At 38.5% G+C, this 15,019-nt stretch overlaps 2 protein-coding genes across 14 annotated transcripts in view; both read left to right on the top strand.

The window, feature by feature from the left end:
• The window catches only part of limch1b (LIM and calponin homology domains 1b), a 235,788-nt gene that overhangs the window by 121,794 nt on the left and 98,975 nt on the right, over positions 1–15,019 (top strand). The window lies entirely within an intron of this gene.
• On the top strand, positions 8,410–9,847 carry LOC109045810 (zinc finger BED domain-containing protein 4-like). The gene is made up of 2 exons (XM_042737767.1): positions 8,410–9,102; positions 9,634–9,847. The coding sequence occupies exons 1-2, from the start codon at positions 8,771–8,773 to the stop codon at positions 9,785–9,787; spliced, it is 486 nt and encodes a 161-aa protein (XP_042593701.1). The 5' UTR covers positions 8,410–8,770; the 3' UTR covers positions 9,788–9,847.

Below are 15,019 nucleotides of genomic sequence, written 5' to 3'. Positions count from 1 at the left end.
AAATTTTGGAGCACTTCATGCTTCCTTCTGCTGACCAGCTTTTTGAAGATTCTGATTTCATTTTCCAGCAGGATTTGGCACCTGCCCACACTGCCAAAAGCACCAAAAGTTGGTTAAATGACCATGGTGTTGGTGTGCTTGAATGGCCAGCAAACTCACTAGACCTGAACCTCATAGAGAATCTATGGGGTATTGTCAAGAGGAAAATGAGAAACAAGAGACCAAAAAATGCAGATGAGCTGAAGGCCACTGTCAAAGAAACCTGTGCTTCCATACCATCTAAGCAGTGGCACAAACTGATCACCTCCATGCCACGCCAAATTAAGGCAGTAATTAAAGCAAAAGGAGCTCCTACCAAGTATTGAGTACATGTACAGTAAATGAACATACTTTTCATAAGGCCAACAATTCACAAAAAAAAAAAAAAAAAAATGTTTTTATTGGTCTTATGAAGTATTCTAATTTGTTGATATAGTGAATTGGTGGGTTTTTGTTAAATGTGAGCAAAACTCATCACAATTATAAGAACCAACTACTTCAGTCTGTGTGCATTGAATTTATTTAATGCACAGGTTTCTCAATTTGAGCTGAATTACTGAAATAAATGAACTTTTCCACAACATTCTAATTTATTGAGATGCACCTGTAAATCTATAGAAAGCTTGACATGTCTACTTTAAACTAAGCAAGTTTTATTGAAAACAAATATTGAACAGTGGTTGCTTTTTCTAAGCTCAGGAGACTTAGATGAGATTCTCATATATCTCTCATTTTAGTATCAACAGCATTTCAGATGTTTCTCCTAAAATTCCTTATGAGAAATGGAAGTAGACACAAATGAGACATGATAAATATTTGAGAAAATGAGAGTTAAAACAGAGAATGTGTTGGAAGAAACATAGAATATCTCTTTATTGTCTTGCTGCAGTCTCTATCAAGGCTCCGTTATAGGAATATGTTATTGCTCAGTGGTTGCTCTTTCTAACCTCAGGAGACTTAGTTGTGATTCTCATGTATTTCTCATTTTAGTCTCAACCATGTCTCAGATGTTTCTCCTAAAAGTCCTTAGGAGAAATAAAAGTAGACACAACTGAGACATGAGAAAGTTCTGAAAGAAAGGAATCCAAAATGACAATGGGAGAGAAATGTGTGAGAAATCTCTTTATTGTCTTGCTGTAATCTCTTGCAAGACTCCATTATAAAAATGTTTTACTGCTCAGAGGTTGCTATTAGAGCCCTGCGTAGGACTGTTTTTTTAAACCCGCACCCGCCTGCTCCCGCTGAATATATGACCAGGCCCGCCCGCTCCCGCAACCTGTGTGTTCCAGGCCCACCCGCACCCGCAAAGTTTGTGTCCACTCCCGCCCGCTCCCGCAGACTTTATCTCAGAGCTTTGAAAAATGTACACAAATAGGTACTCAGACTAAATATTTGTTCAAGTTAACATCCAGAATAACCGATTTTAAACATGATTGCATTTAAATAATATGAAGTAACCGATGATAAACCAAAGCACCACACATGACATTTTTTTATGATATATATTTTTTTTATTAGCGTTAAAAAACAATAACCGTTAAAACAAAACCGTAACTAACCGCACCTCAGTTTTTAAACGCAGGCTAGGCCTACTGCATACATGCACCAAACGATTAACTAGGAAATAACTTTACCATTAAATAGATAAACACAGAGATCTTTGAAAATATGCTAGATATAATTTTAACAAAATAAATACAAAATGAAATAAATTAAATAGAATGCGTTTAAAAAAAATCTCACAGATTTCACATTCACAATAGCTTGATTAAAAAAAAAAAAAAAATATATATATATATATATATATATATATATATATATATATATATATATATATATTGTTATATATATATATATATATATATATAAACAATTAGGCCTACTAGATAAGTTTTATGTCGGAGCGGGAACTGGTTTATGGCAAGCGCGAGCGTAATATTAACGGATCGCTTGCTTGGGCGGCTGAGCATGTGAGCAAAGCGGAGCAGTGTAATGCTCAGATCCTGCTCTGACATAAAATGTATCTAGTAGGCCTAATTGTTTACTGTTTGTACCGAAATTCTTGGATAATTGTCTAAAATTATGCATGCTGATAAATAATCTTTTCAAAATGAAATTCTTACATTCTTCTTAATTTTATTAATTGCATTAGGCTAATTAAAATGTATTCAATATATGAATCTAACTTTTGCAAACATAGCCTTCCTAAAATGCAAAATCTGAAGAAGTGTATTTGATTTTCGTTCACTTTATTTCCGTGAAAATAGCTGCCGTTGTTGTGCAATAGAACATTCAAAACAGGCTCATTAAAACACAAATGCACACACACACGAGATGAAATGTGCGTAGATCTTTTCAAAATACACCTGGATTATAAAGCCTGTGAAAATCACACACACAAGATAAAAGGCACTTAAAGAACGCTTAGATTATGGACTGGGTTGAGCGAGCGGCGCTGAGCGTATTGAGCGAGCAGATCGGAATCTTCAGAAAGGCGCTCAGCGCTCTTAAGGAAATATTACCGCTCCGCTCCCCTCACAAGCGCTAGCAGGAATGCTTGATTTGATACACATTTTTTCCAGTGACAAATGAGAATTGTTTCCAGATGTCTGACTTGCCTTGCTTTGCTTTTGTCAAATAAATAGCAGCTTTAATTTTGTTCTCAACTTCTTGTGTTGACTCCACTTCTACTATACACCACCGTTCCCCGCGGGTCTCCCACGAATTTTTTTTGACCTCCCACACCTGCCCGCAGCAAAGATAAACCCGCCCACTCCCGCGAGATTTGCGTAGGGTCCAAACTCAATGCAGCCCTCTAGTTGCTATTGCTTTTTTTATTGCAACAGGGTTTTTCACCTTTAATGGTCAGGACAGTAGGAGAAGAGACAGGAAACAATTGACAGGTGAGAATTGAACAGGAGCATGAATGTGCATTTTGTTTGGTTTGGATTCAATGTTGTGTTGTGTTAGGTTTTGTGTTGTTGTTGATTTGTTTTAATGTGGTGTATGGATGTGTATGGTTTTGATCTATGCTCAGGATACTAAGGGTGATTCTCTTATATGTCTCATTGAGATATCAGCTTTGCCTTAAGATGTCTTCAGTTTTATTTTAGGAGAAATGTTAAACTTTAACTTATATTGTAAATAATAATAATAATTTAAATAGCGTTAAAAATTTCAGAATATTAAGGGTTACTAGTTTAAATTTATCTTCAGTGTCCAGCATTGTATACACCACATTTTCCAAACACACTAGAAAGGACTTACAAGTGCAAGATGTTTAGTATGAGCAATACCTTTTGTTTTAACAAATGTAAAAGTAGTGTCCCAGTTTTTTTATTTATTTATTTAAATTTTTTTTTTTTTTTTTGTTGTTGCTTTGTTTAGTATTAAAATATTGTCTTGTACAGCCCATTTTTGCATGTATGTTTATTTTTTTTATTTTTTTTTGTGTTGAATATTTTTGCATATAGGTTATTTTTACATAAAACAACTTTCAAATATGACAATGGATGTATTGTCTTTGATTGAAATAGTGTAGATAAATGACATTGAAGCTAATCAGAGGGAAGAAAAATAAAATAAAAAAGAGATCTCTTTACCATTTCAAATATTTCTCCTAGACAGAAATGAGGATACCTTACGACTGAATGGAAACTTTTACTTGAGTCTCCTGCTTCTCAAACTTGTCTCCTGAGACAAAAACTCTAACACTCTCCCAATGGTCTTCTTTAAAGCATTAAAAGAGATCTCAACAACATCACACACTGTGCTCTGATATTTCTCCTACACTAGACTCGAGAGCTCTCACATTTGTCTCCTCTAAATTTCAGAAGTGATCTCAATAATTTTACAATGTGCACAAAGTCAAATGCCTCCATATTAGCTCAAACATTTCTTCCATATATTAATAATCAAATTAGTCAAAGTTCTTTTTTTTTTTTTCTCAGATTGTTAAATTATTGATGTGTCTGGTGCTCCCCCTTACCTGTTTGGTTTGTTTGAATGGATGTTGTTGTTTTTTTTATTAAAAACAATAAAAAAGTTGATCACAAAAAAATTAATAAAATAATAATAATAATTATTAAATTAGTCAATTAATAATCAAGACATTTACGTGCCTTTCAGCAAAGAAAGCACCAGGGTTACATTTTCTGTAGATCAGTTTTGATTAAGGCATGCCTAAGTACATAAAAATTGTCCTATAAAAAGTAACATTACCCTTATTTCTGCATAATTTCTCTCAATAGAGACTTTAACTCTGAATTAATGATTTCCCCCCATTTATTTAGTGCCTTGACTTGATGCACACTTTGTAAAGTTGTTGAGATCTCTTTTTTGGTTTTACTGTAGAGATTTATGGGAGATATGGGTTATTTAGATTATTTAGCTAAAGAGTAAAATCTGAGCACAGTGTGTGATGTTGTTGAGATCTCTTGTAAAGCTTGAATGGAGACAAATTTGAGACCATCAGAGTCTTTAGACTAGGAGAACTATCTGAGCACAGTGTGTGATGCTGTTGAGATCTTGTTTGAAACATTGGAGAAGACAAATGTGAGACCATCAGAGTCTCTAGCTAAGGATAAATATCTGAGCACAGTGTGTGATGTTGTTGAGATCTCTTTTAAAGCTTTAAATGAGACAAATGTGAGAGATCCAGAGTCTTTAGACTAGGAGAAATATCTGAGCACAGTGTGTGATGTTGTTAAATGGGTCATATGATGCTTTTTAAAAGATCATTATTTTGTGTATTTGGTGTAACAGAATATGTTGACATGCTTTAATGTTCAAAAAACACATTATTTTTCAAATACTGTACATTATTGTAGGTCCTCTATGCCCCGCCTCTCTCAAACATGTCGTTTTCTACAAAGTCCCTCCTTCTGACAAGCGCAGTCTGCCCTGATTGGCCAAACTCTGCAAGCACTCATCGGAAATGTAACACCCCTTTCCATAATCGCGAGCTTCATCTTTCAAAATAAATGTAAAGACAGTTAATAATGTCCTTAGTTTTATCATCAGTTCAAGCCTGAAATGGGAACAGACTCGTAGGACAGACACAGTAATGAAGCTTGTATGAGTTTGCAGTACACAAGCCCAGACAGTAAAGACAGCTGACTCCACTGTGTGACCCTGTCTCTCTCTATCTTTCGCGCACACACACATATACAACGCGGGAAACGCCGCATTTGAACAGTCAATAGCAAATACTTCAATTACAAAACATATTTACAGTAGCTGATTCAGAAGTGCCAGATTGTTGTAGCAAAGTCAGAATTACCTCCTCTCCTAGGTTCATGAAACGGTCATTCATAAAAAATAAAATATTTAATATTTAAATACAATATATATATGTGTGCCCAAACATATGCATACACGTGTACACACAACTACTCTTCTGGCTATATCTTCTCTAAAGAGAGTTGGGGATCTGCAGGCCCTCTCAGTGGCCCCTACCTACCTAGACTTTGCATTTGGTCTAGTTAAAGCTTTCCTCTACCCTCGAACAGGTTATGTCTGTATGGTCCCCTCCTCTACACCTTCTGGGAGCCCGACCAGCAGAAGCTTAGTTGTATATGTCCAGTGCGAGCACATACGTCCACAGAGCTGCCCTGTGGAGAAGGGCGGACTGACTGATCGTGTGCTACGGTCCCCCTAAGAGAGGTCTTCCTGCTACAAAACAAACTCTCAGCTGGTGGATAGTGAATGCCGTTTCCATTGCTTGTGAGTCGTCTGATCTCCCCTCACCTCTGGGGGTCGAGGCTCAACCAACCAGAAGTGTGGCAGCCTCCAAGGCCTTGTTAGCAGGTGTATGAATGCAGGACATCTGCAACGATGTGGGTTGGTCCACACCCCTAACGTTCATCAGGTTCTGTGACCTAGATATGCGAGCCACTCCGGGCTCTACTGTTCTCTCGTCCTAGCTGTGCTCTTCCACACTAGGCAGGGATTTGTAAGTTTGGTGGCGTGAGCATACTCATTCCCATAGCGTTTCAACGCAGCTCAAGTTCCTGAAGGGGAACGTCTCCAGGTTATGCATGTAACCCTGGTTCCCTGAAGGAACGAGACGCTGCGTCTAAGTGCCATTCTTCCAGGATCCCTGCGAGCGCTTGTTTCATTCCTAGAAGCTGACACCGGTTCCACCGCACGGGCTTTTAAGGTTCCTGGTTGTTACATCACCACCCTGTGATGTCTTGCCCATCCATTGTACTGATTACACATGTGATTCAGAGAGTGGTCACACAGAAGGCAATCCCATAGCGTTTCGACACAGCATCTCGTTCTCTTGGGGAACCAGCATTACATGCATAACCTGGAGACGTTTTCAAAGAATGATTGCTATCAAAAAGAACGCCTATGTTTCTAACTGATGACGAAGAATTAACAGAGCAGTCATCAAGGGTTAGAGGTTTTTGGTCCAATAATTAAAACCTCTGTTTGTAGTTTTTTTTTTTTTTTTTCAGAATTTAGCAGTAAGAAATTACTAGTCATCCAAATTTTTATATCAACTTTGATGGTTCGATAGTTAAGTGGTGTTGAAGTTACAACAGTTTCTTCGGAGCTGAAGAATGATGAACTACAGAAATGTTAGTCTGACTTATTTGTGGTTAGAAGAGTTCTCTAAAAAGTTAAAAACTAAAAACTTTGAGGTCCAGCAGCATCACTGTCAGACCAGGTATCTCCAGTCTTCCACAAGAACAGCAACCAGAAGAGAGACTGAAGAGAGTTAGGTTCAAAGATGTAAAAACACCAGAAGAAAGATGCCCAGGGTTCTGGTCACCTTAGTGAACATGCCATAGTCCTACTGCCAGGAGGTATGAGGACTACAGATGTAGCCAGAGTAATGAACTGCAGTGTCCATAATGTAAGATGCCTAAGACAGTGCAACAGGGAGACGTGTTTTAGAACTTGCAAGTGCCTTGGTGAGTGCAGTACAGTTCAAGAACCAACAAATCTGGTGCAGTCCATGAGGATGAGATGCATTGTAGTACTTAAAGCAGCATCCTCTAGTGGACACTATGGGGACTTCCGCCAGCAGGACCAGTGTCTGACGCACTGTGAAACAACTCCAATCCAATTGGTACACGTAGCCCGTGACGTCATAACATTTATATAAATGTTATGACGTCATGGGCTACATGTACCAATTGGATTGGAGTTGTTTCACATAGGGATGCACCGAATGTTCGGCAACCGAAATTATTCGGCCGAAAATAGCCAAAAAACGCACTTTCGGTGAATAAGTAAAAAGGCCGAATAAATTTTGCCGAACAATGACATTTTTAATGACGCAATCAAATAACCCGCGTAGAGTGAGAGGCGCGCGCTTTATGCAGCAAACATGTCAGCAGTGTGGAAGCACTTTAAAGTGTCAGAGAAAGAGGCAAAAAACGCCCGTTTGCAGACATTGTTCTGCTGAATTGTCCAGAGGGGGTGCATCTGCAAAAAACGTACAGCACTTCAAGTTTAATTTATCACTTAAAATCAAAGACCACCCGAACATCATGCAGAGTACGAGAAAGACACGGCGGCGGCAACGGCAACAGCAGCAGCGAAAAGAAAAGTAGCTCCCAGTCCTAGGACACCCACTCCATCTGTGGCTGACTTCTTAGAAAAGGCAAAAAAGTTTGCCAATGAAAGTGCAAAAGCTAAAGGTATTACTAAAAGGATAATGGAATTCATCGCATTGGATGATCAACCATTCTCTGTTGTAGAGGGTGTTGGATTTCGCAGGCTTATAGACCATATTGAGCCCCGTTACACCATCCCTAGTAGATGGCATTTCTCAGACGTGTGCTTACCTGAGATGTATAACGTCATTTCAACTAACGTCCATGAGCTTTTGGCTACAGATATTGCAGCCCTCAGCTTCACGACTGATATTTGGAGCTCGGATATGAGCCCCACTAGTATGCTGAGTTTAACTGCGCAGTGGATCGACACAGATTTTAAGCTACAAAAGATTGTGCTTCACTCACAAGAGTTTAGAGGGTCCCATACAGCTGTAGCCATATCTGAGGCGTTCGCCAACATGTTTGACACTTGGCGTATCGACCGATCTAAAGTGCATGCGGTAGTAAGTGACAACGCAAGAAATATGGCTAAAGCCATGGAAGATAGCAATCTGAAAGGCATACGGTGTATGGCACACACAATTCAACTGGCGGTCAACGAGGGACTGTTGAGTCAGCGCAGTATAGCAGATGTGTGATAGCGATAGGCAGGAAAATTGTTGGCCATTTTAAACATTCACCGCTTGCCTATGCGCGCCTACAATCTATCCAAGAACAGTTCGGAATGCCACAAAAACGTTTCCAACAAGATGTGAGCACAAGGTGGAACAGTACATATTATATGCTGGGAAAGCCTTTTTGCGCAAAAGCGAGTCTTGGCTACATACATAGCAGATCATGACCTGCCCGCGACATTCACCGCATACCAGTGGGTGTTAATCGAGAACGTTCTCTCTCTTCTCGCCCCCTTTGAGCAGATAACAAAAGAGATAAGCTCATCTGATGCATCTGTGGCAGACGTCATACCCTTACTTGCAGCACTAAAGCGTCTTTTAAACAAAGAGGCTGAAACAGACCACGGAGTAAAAACAACTAAAAGTGCGCTCTTAGAAGCTGTCAGCTCACGATTTAGTCAGGCGGACTCAGAACCCCTGTACTGCATCGCGACTGTGCTTGATCCACGATATAAAGATCATTACTTGGATGTGGGGAAAAAGATGCGCACACGAGAAATGATCCAGGCCGAGTTGGATTTGGGAAAGCCGCTAGGTGATGGAGACGGTCAGGTGATGCACAGCGCAGGAGATGAAAACAGCGCAGAGAGTAAACGGGCTCGTACTACAGATGAGCCGCGCACAGTCTCGCTGTCTGACATGTTCGATGAGATCCTCCAAGAGAATAACCCATTTGCAAGACAGAGGACAAGCTCGACCGCTCAACAGTTAGATGGGTATCTCTCAGAAGTCCCCATCCCCAGGAGCAATAACCCTCTCGAATTTTGGAGGACCAATCAAGGCCGCTTTCCCGACCTGGCGCAGATGGCACGCAGGTAGGCTACTTGTATGGGAAATTAATTTAAGATTTTATTTATATTTTGGATTATGGTAACACTTTATAAGTAGTTTCTATTTTTAACATTAACTAACAATGAAAAACCCTTATTAAAAGCATTTATTAATCTTAATGTTAACATTTACTAATACAGTATTAAAATTAAGTATCACATTTGTAATTTTTGAATTAAAAAGTATCAAAAGTGGTAGGCCTATTTGTTAAAACTGTTAATGCACTTATACTAACATGAACTAAATATTTTTATTATCTTACATTAACGAAGATAAATAAATACCATAACAAATGTATTGCTCATTGTTAGTTCATGCAATAATGTTAACAAACATTGTAAAGTGTTACTACCTATATTTTATATTATGTATTTTGTGAAAATTTAACTATTTTCAGTGTAGTAAAATAGTAGGCCTACACTGGGTTTCAACCATTTCATTATCTTGAAGACATTGTTCGTTTTGAAATGAGCAACTGTCAGAAAACTGCAATAAAATGTTCAACTATTCTGCAGGTACTTGTCTGCTCCATGCACAAGCACCGACAGTGAGAGACTGTTTAGTGCTGCATCTCATGTCATCGATGAGAAGAGGAACCGATTTTCATGTGAGAAAGCAGAGAAGCTACTTTTCATAAAGAAGAACCTGCCACTTTTCCTGAAGAAGTAGGCTAAGTAGGCTTATGTCTAGGACAGTTATTCATTTGTTGTGGGTTCATCCACATTTTTTTGCACTATTCAATGCACATTTGTTGTTGTAGACATACAGAGTTACATTCTTTCAGCAGTCAGTTATAGGCCTAACATAGGCTATTCAAGAAGGGGGGCTTCAAAAATGGATGAGTTTTTTTTTTTTTTTTTTTTTTTTTTTTTTTTTACTATTTATTTTTTTTTTTTTTTTTTTTGCTTTGTTTGTATAATATTTGCTGGAATGTTCAAAAATGTTCAGTGTTAAATAAATATTTTGAAATTGTATTTTTGTTATTTGGTTTATTTATCTGAAAAGCAACACAAAATAGTAAAAAGCAAATTTTTACTATTTAATTATTGTAATGGTGAAAAAATTGGCAAAATAAATGGAAAAAATGCGAAACACCGCGTTCGGTATTCGGCCTTCGGCCTTCGGCCAAGCATTTCATTATTATTCGGCTTTGGCTTCGGCCAAGAATTTCATTTCGGTGCATCCCTAGTTTCACAGTGCGTCAGACACTGGTCCTGCTGGCGGCAGTCCCCATAGTGTCCGTTAGAGGAGGGCACCTGCAGAACACATCACCAACTTTTGTTGTCTACACAAGCCATCTGTTTGTTCAGCTTGTATGAAGCATTATCCTGGTGAGTCGAGCAGCAGTTTGGGGAATGTTTGTCTTCATGTTTGAATTCTAACTCTTAAGGACATATTCTATATTTTGCATTACACCAGGAGCATGTGCGTCCAGTGTGTACAATACAGTGCATCCATTGTTATGAGTAGACGTGCCCGTATTCAGTAATGCGATATATCACGGTAATGAATATGCACAATATTGTTATCTTCTAAATGCCGTGAAAAGTCAAGTCAAGTCACCTTTATTTATATAGCGCTTTAAACAAAAAAGATTGCGTCAAAGCAACTGAACAACATTAATTGGGAAAACAGTGTGTCAATAATGCAAAATGACAGTTAAAGGCAGTTCATCATTGAATTCACTGATGTCATCATGCAGCTCAGTTCAGTCTAAATAGTATCTGTGCAATAATTTGCAATCAAGTCAACGATATCGCTGTAAATGAAGTGTCCCCAACTAAGCAAGCCAGAGGCGACAACGGCAAGGAACCAAAACTCCATCGGTGACAGAATGGAGAAAAAACCTTGGGAGAAACCAGACTCAGTTGGGGGGCCAGTTCTCCTCTAACCAGACGAAACCAGCAGTTCAGTTCCAGGCTGCAGCAAAGTCAGATTGTGCAGAAGAATCATCTGTTTCTGTGGTCTTGTCCCGGTGGTCGTCTGAGACAAGGTCTTTACAGGGGATCTGTCTCTGGGGCTCTGGTTGTCCTGGTCTCTGCTGTCTTTCAGGGCTGTAGAGGTCCTTTCTAGGTGCTGAGCCACCATCTGGGCTGGATATGTACTGGATCCGGGAGACTGCAGTGACCCTCTGACTTGGATACAGACTGGATCTAGTGGCTATGGTGACCTCTGAATAAGAGAGAAACAGACTAATATTAGCATAGATGCCATTCTTCTAATGATGTAGCAAGTACATCAGGTGTTATGGGGAGTGTTCCCGGTTCCGGTTTACCTAATTAATGCAGCCTAAAAATCCTTTAACGGATTTGGATATTAGAAGCATATTAATGTGTTATGTGTAAGTCAGGTTAAAGAGATAGGTCTTTAATCTAGATTTAAACTGCAAGAGTGTGTCTGCCTCCCGAACAATGTTAGGTAGGTTATTCCAGAGTTTAGGCGCTAAATAGGAAAATGATCTGCCGCTCGCAGTTGACTTTGATATTCTAGGTATTATCAAATTGCCAGAGTTTTGAGAACGCAGCGGACGTGGAGGACTATAATGTAACAAGAGTTCATTCAAATACTGAGGTGCTTAGTATTTTCTGAGGAAATCCAAATCTCACATCCTCAACCAAATCACGTCTTTTTGGGGTGAATTATGTCTTATTCCTCTCATCGCGAAGCAAACAGTAAAATAAAAAAAACTTGAAGAACAGTCTCGCTGCGTTGTCTTCTGTTGTGTGGGCGTATTCAAGCCGCGCTTCAGTGAAACATTAGAATCTCAAAAGCGCGTTCAGCGCGGGGGGCGTGGTCGCATTAGAAGATAATGAAGGGAGACATGAAAAACGGACATCGCGTTTTTTTCATATGGATTACTTTATCACAGAATATTTGTTTTCGGCAGCACTTGTTTAGTTTAAAAGTAGACATGTCAGGCTTTCTATAGATATCTCTCTCATGTCTCTGTGTTGAGTATTCACTGAGTTACAGTTCATTTTAATGATGCGTTTGTAAATTAAGTTAAGCGCAGACAAAGGCTGCAGACAGCACTCCTTGTTTCTTATCTTTATTTTATAAGTGCACAAAGTTTTGTTGTTATTATGTCTGTATACAAAAAAAGTAGACCCTTTACAGATTCGATTGATATATTGCTCTTATCTGTACGATCAAAACTGAAAGTGTAATTTAAGTTCTTTTCGGGGTTATCAGGAGAAAATACCCCAAAACTGCTGTGATGTTGGGAAATGTCAACACTTGTTGATGCTTTATTTTTTGTTAATTTAGCCACTGTATTGATTAAATACCTGGGGTTATGTTTGTTTTCTTCTAAAAGAGACGAAAAGTAATCAGATCGAGCAGTTTTTAATGCTTTTCTGTAGGATAGGTTACTTTCCCTCCAAGCAATACGAAATACCTCTAGTTTTGTTTTCCTCCAGCTGCGCTCCATTTTCCAGGCTGCTCTCTTTAGGGTGCGATTGTGCTCATTATACCACGGTGTCAGACTGTTTTCCTTAACATTCCTTAAGCGTAAAGGAGCAACTGTATTTAAGATGCTAGAAAAGAGAGAGTCCATAGTTTCTGTTACATCATCAAGTTGTTCTGAGGTTTTGGATATGCTAAGGAATTGGGATACATCAAGAAGATTACTTACAAAGCAGTCTTTTGTGGTAGAAGTGATGGTTCTACCATACTTGTAACAAGAAGTAGAATTTACAGTTTTAGCTATATGAAGTTTGCACTAAACTAAATAATGATCTGAGATATCATCGCTTGACTGCATAATTTCAACACCATCAACATCAATTTCATGTGACAGTATTAAATCTAGAGTATTATTTCGACAATGAGTAGCTCCTGAGACGTGTTGTCTAACCCCAATAGAGTTCAGAATGTCTAAAAATGCTGATCCCAGTGCATCTTTTTTTATTATCAACATGGATATTAAAATCACCAACAATTAAAACTTTATCTGCAGCCAGCACTAACTCGGATGTAAAATCAGCAAACTCTTTAATAAAGTCTGTATGGTGCCCTGGTGGCCTGTATACAGTAGCCAGTACAAACATCACAGGGGATTTATCATTAACACTTGTTTCTCTAGATAATGTTATGTGAAGCACCATTACTTCAAACGAGTTATACTTGAAGCCTGCCCTCTGAGAAATCCTGAAAACATTGTTATAAATTGAAGCAACACCTCCCCCTTTACCTTTTGGACGTGGCTCATGTTTATAATAGTAATCTTGGGGTGTAGACTCATTTAAAATAATGTAATCATCAGGTTTTAGCCAGGTTTCTGTCAAACAGAGTACATCTAGATTATGATCAGTGATCATATTATTTACAAAAAGTGCTTTCGTAGAAAGGGACCTGATATTCAATAAGCCAAGCTTTATCATTTGTTTATCCATATTGCATCTGTTTTTGATTTGTTGAACCTCAATTAAGTTGTTGCTCTTAAATTGGTTTGGGCGTTTTTTGTATTTTCTAGCCCGGGGAACAGACACAGTCTCTATAGTGTGATATCTAGGTGAAAGAGTCTCTATGTGCTGAGAATTAACTGACTTCTGTGACGTGAGGCGGCTAGCAGACGGTCGGTTTACCCAGTCAGTCTGCTTCCTGACCTGGGCCCCAGTTAGTCAAGTACAAACTCTAAGACTATGTGCCATAGTTCTAGAGAGAAGAGCGGCACCACCCCAGGAGGGATGAAGACCATCTCTTTTCAGCAGGTCAGGTCTGCCCCAAAAGCTCGTCCAATTGTCTATGAAACCTATGTTATTCTGCGGGCACCACTTAGACATCCAGCCATTGAGTGATGACAATCTGCTATGCATCTCATTACCCATGGTAAGCAGGGAGGAGACCAGAGCATATTACAGTGTCTGACATCATGCTTAGTTTTAGTGATCTCCGACTGGCGAAGTCGAACATCATTAGCGCCGGCGTGAAATTCTGAAATCTTCTCTGTCAGCCTAACTATTTCCCTGCATTTATCACTTGTGAATCCCTCGTCACCGACAGAGATAGATAAACTATACATGTGGCAAGCAGTGCAAATAACAATAGCAGGAGAATATTTATATATGTAAGTTTTATATATTGTTCTGTGTATGTGTTTCACAGTCTTGATGGTTTGGATTAACCCTTTAAATTGCCGTGTGTGTGTGTGTGTGTGTGTATATATTTATATATATATATATATATATATATATATATATATACACACACACACACACACACATATATATAAATTTTTTATAGGCTTTATGGACAGATACATTTTGAGTGACTCTTGAAGGACCAGCACCATATCCTCTTGTACCACTGTTTGAAGAATTTATCTTCCAGAATCTGGCAGTAAGTTTTGGGAGTTTGTTTTTAGTCCATCTCGAGATTTTATCTGTAGAAGATAACCTGCTTAATAATTATGCACACCTGAATATAAGGCGTTTTTCACTTGCAGCCTTCATGAACAATTATATATAGGTTATAAGCAGGGGTTAAATTGGGATTTGATATGTGGGGGGGTTCTATGGTTTGGTGCTTTTATATATATGTATATATATATATATATATATATATATAGATATATATATATATATATATATATATATATATATATATATATATATATATATATATATATATATAACTGAAAACAATATACTGAAACGCAACACTTTTGTTTTTGCCCCCATTTTTCATGAGCTGACCTCAAAGATCTAAGACTTTTTCTATGTACACAAATAGCCTATTTCTCTTAAATATTGTTCACAGATCTGTCTAAATCTGTGTTAGTGAGCACCCCTCCTTTGCCAAGATAATCCATCCACCTCACAGGTGTGGCATATCAAGATGCTGATCAGACAGCATGATTATTGCACAGGTGTGCCTTAGGCTGGCCACAATAAAAGCCCA

The sequence above is a fragment of the Cyprinus carpio genome, chromosome B14, assembly GCF_018340385.1.
Source record: "Cyprinus carpio isolate SPL01 chromosome B14, ASM1834038v1, whole genome shotgun sequence".
Classification (NCBI taxonomy): domain Eukaryota; kingdom Metazoa; phylum Chordata; class Actinopteri; order Cypriniformes; family Cyprinidae; genus Cyprinus; species Cyprinus carpio.
This window is presented reverse-complemented; position numbering and strand designations above follow the sequence as displayed.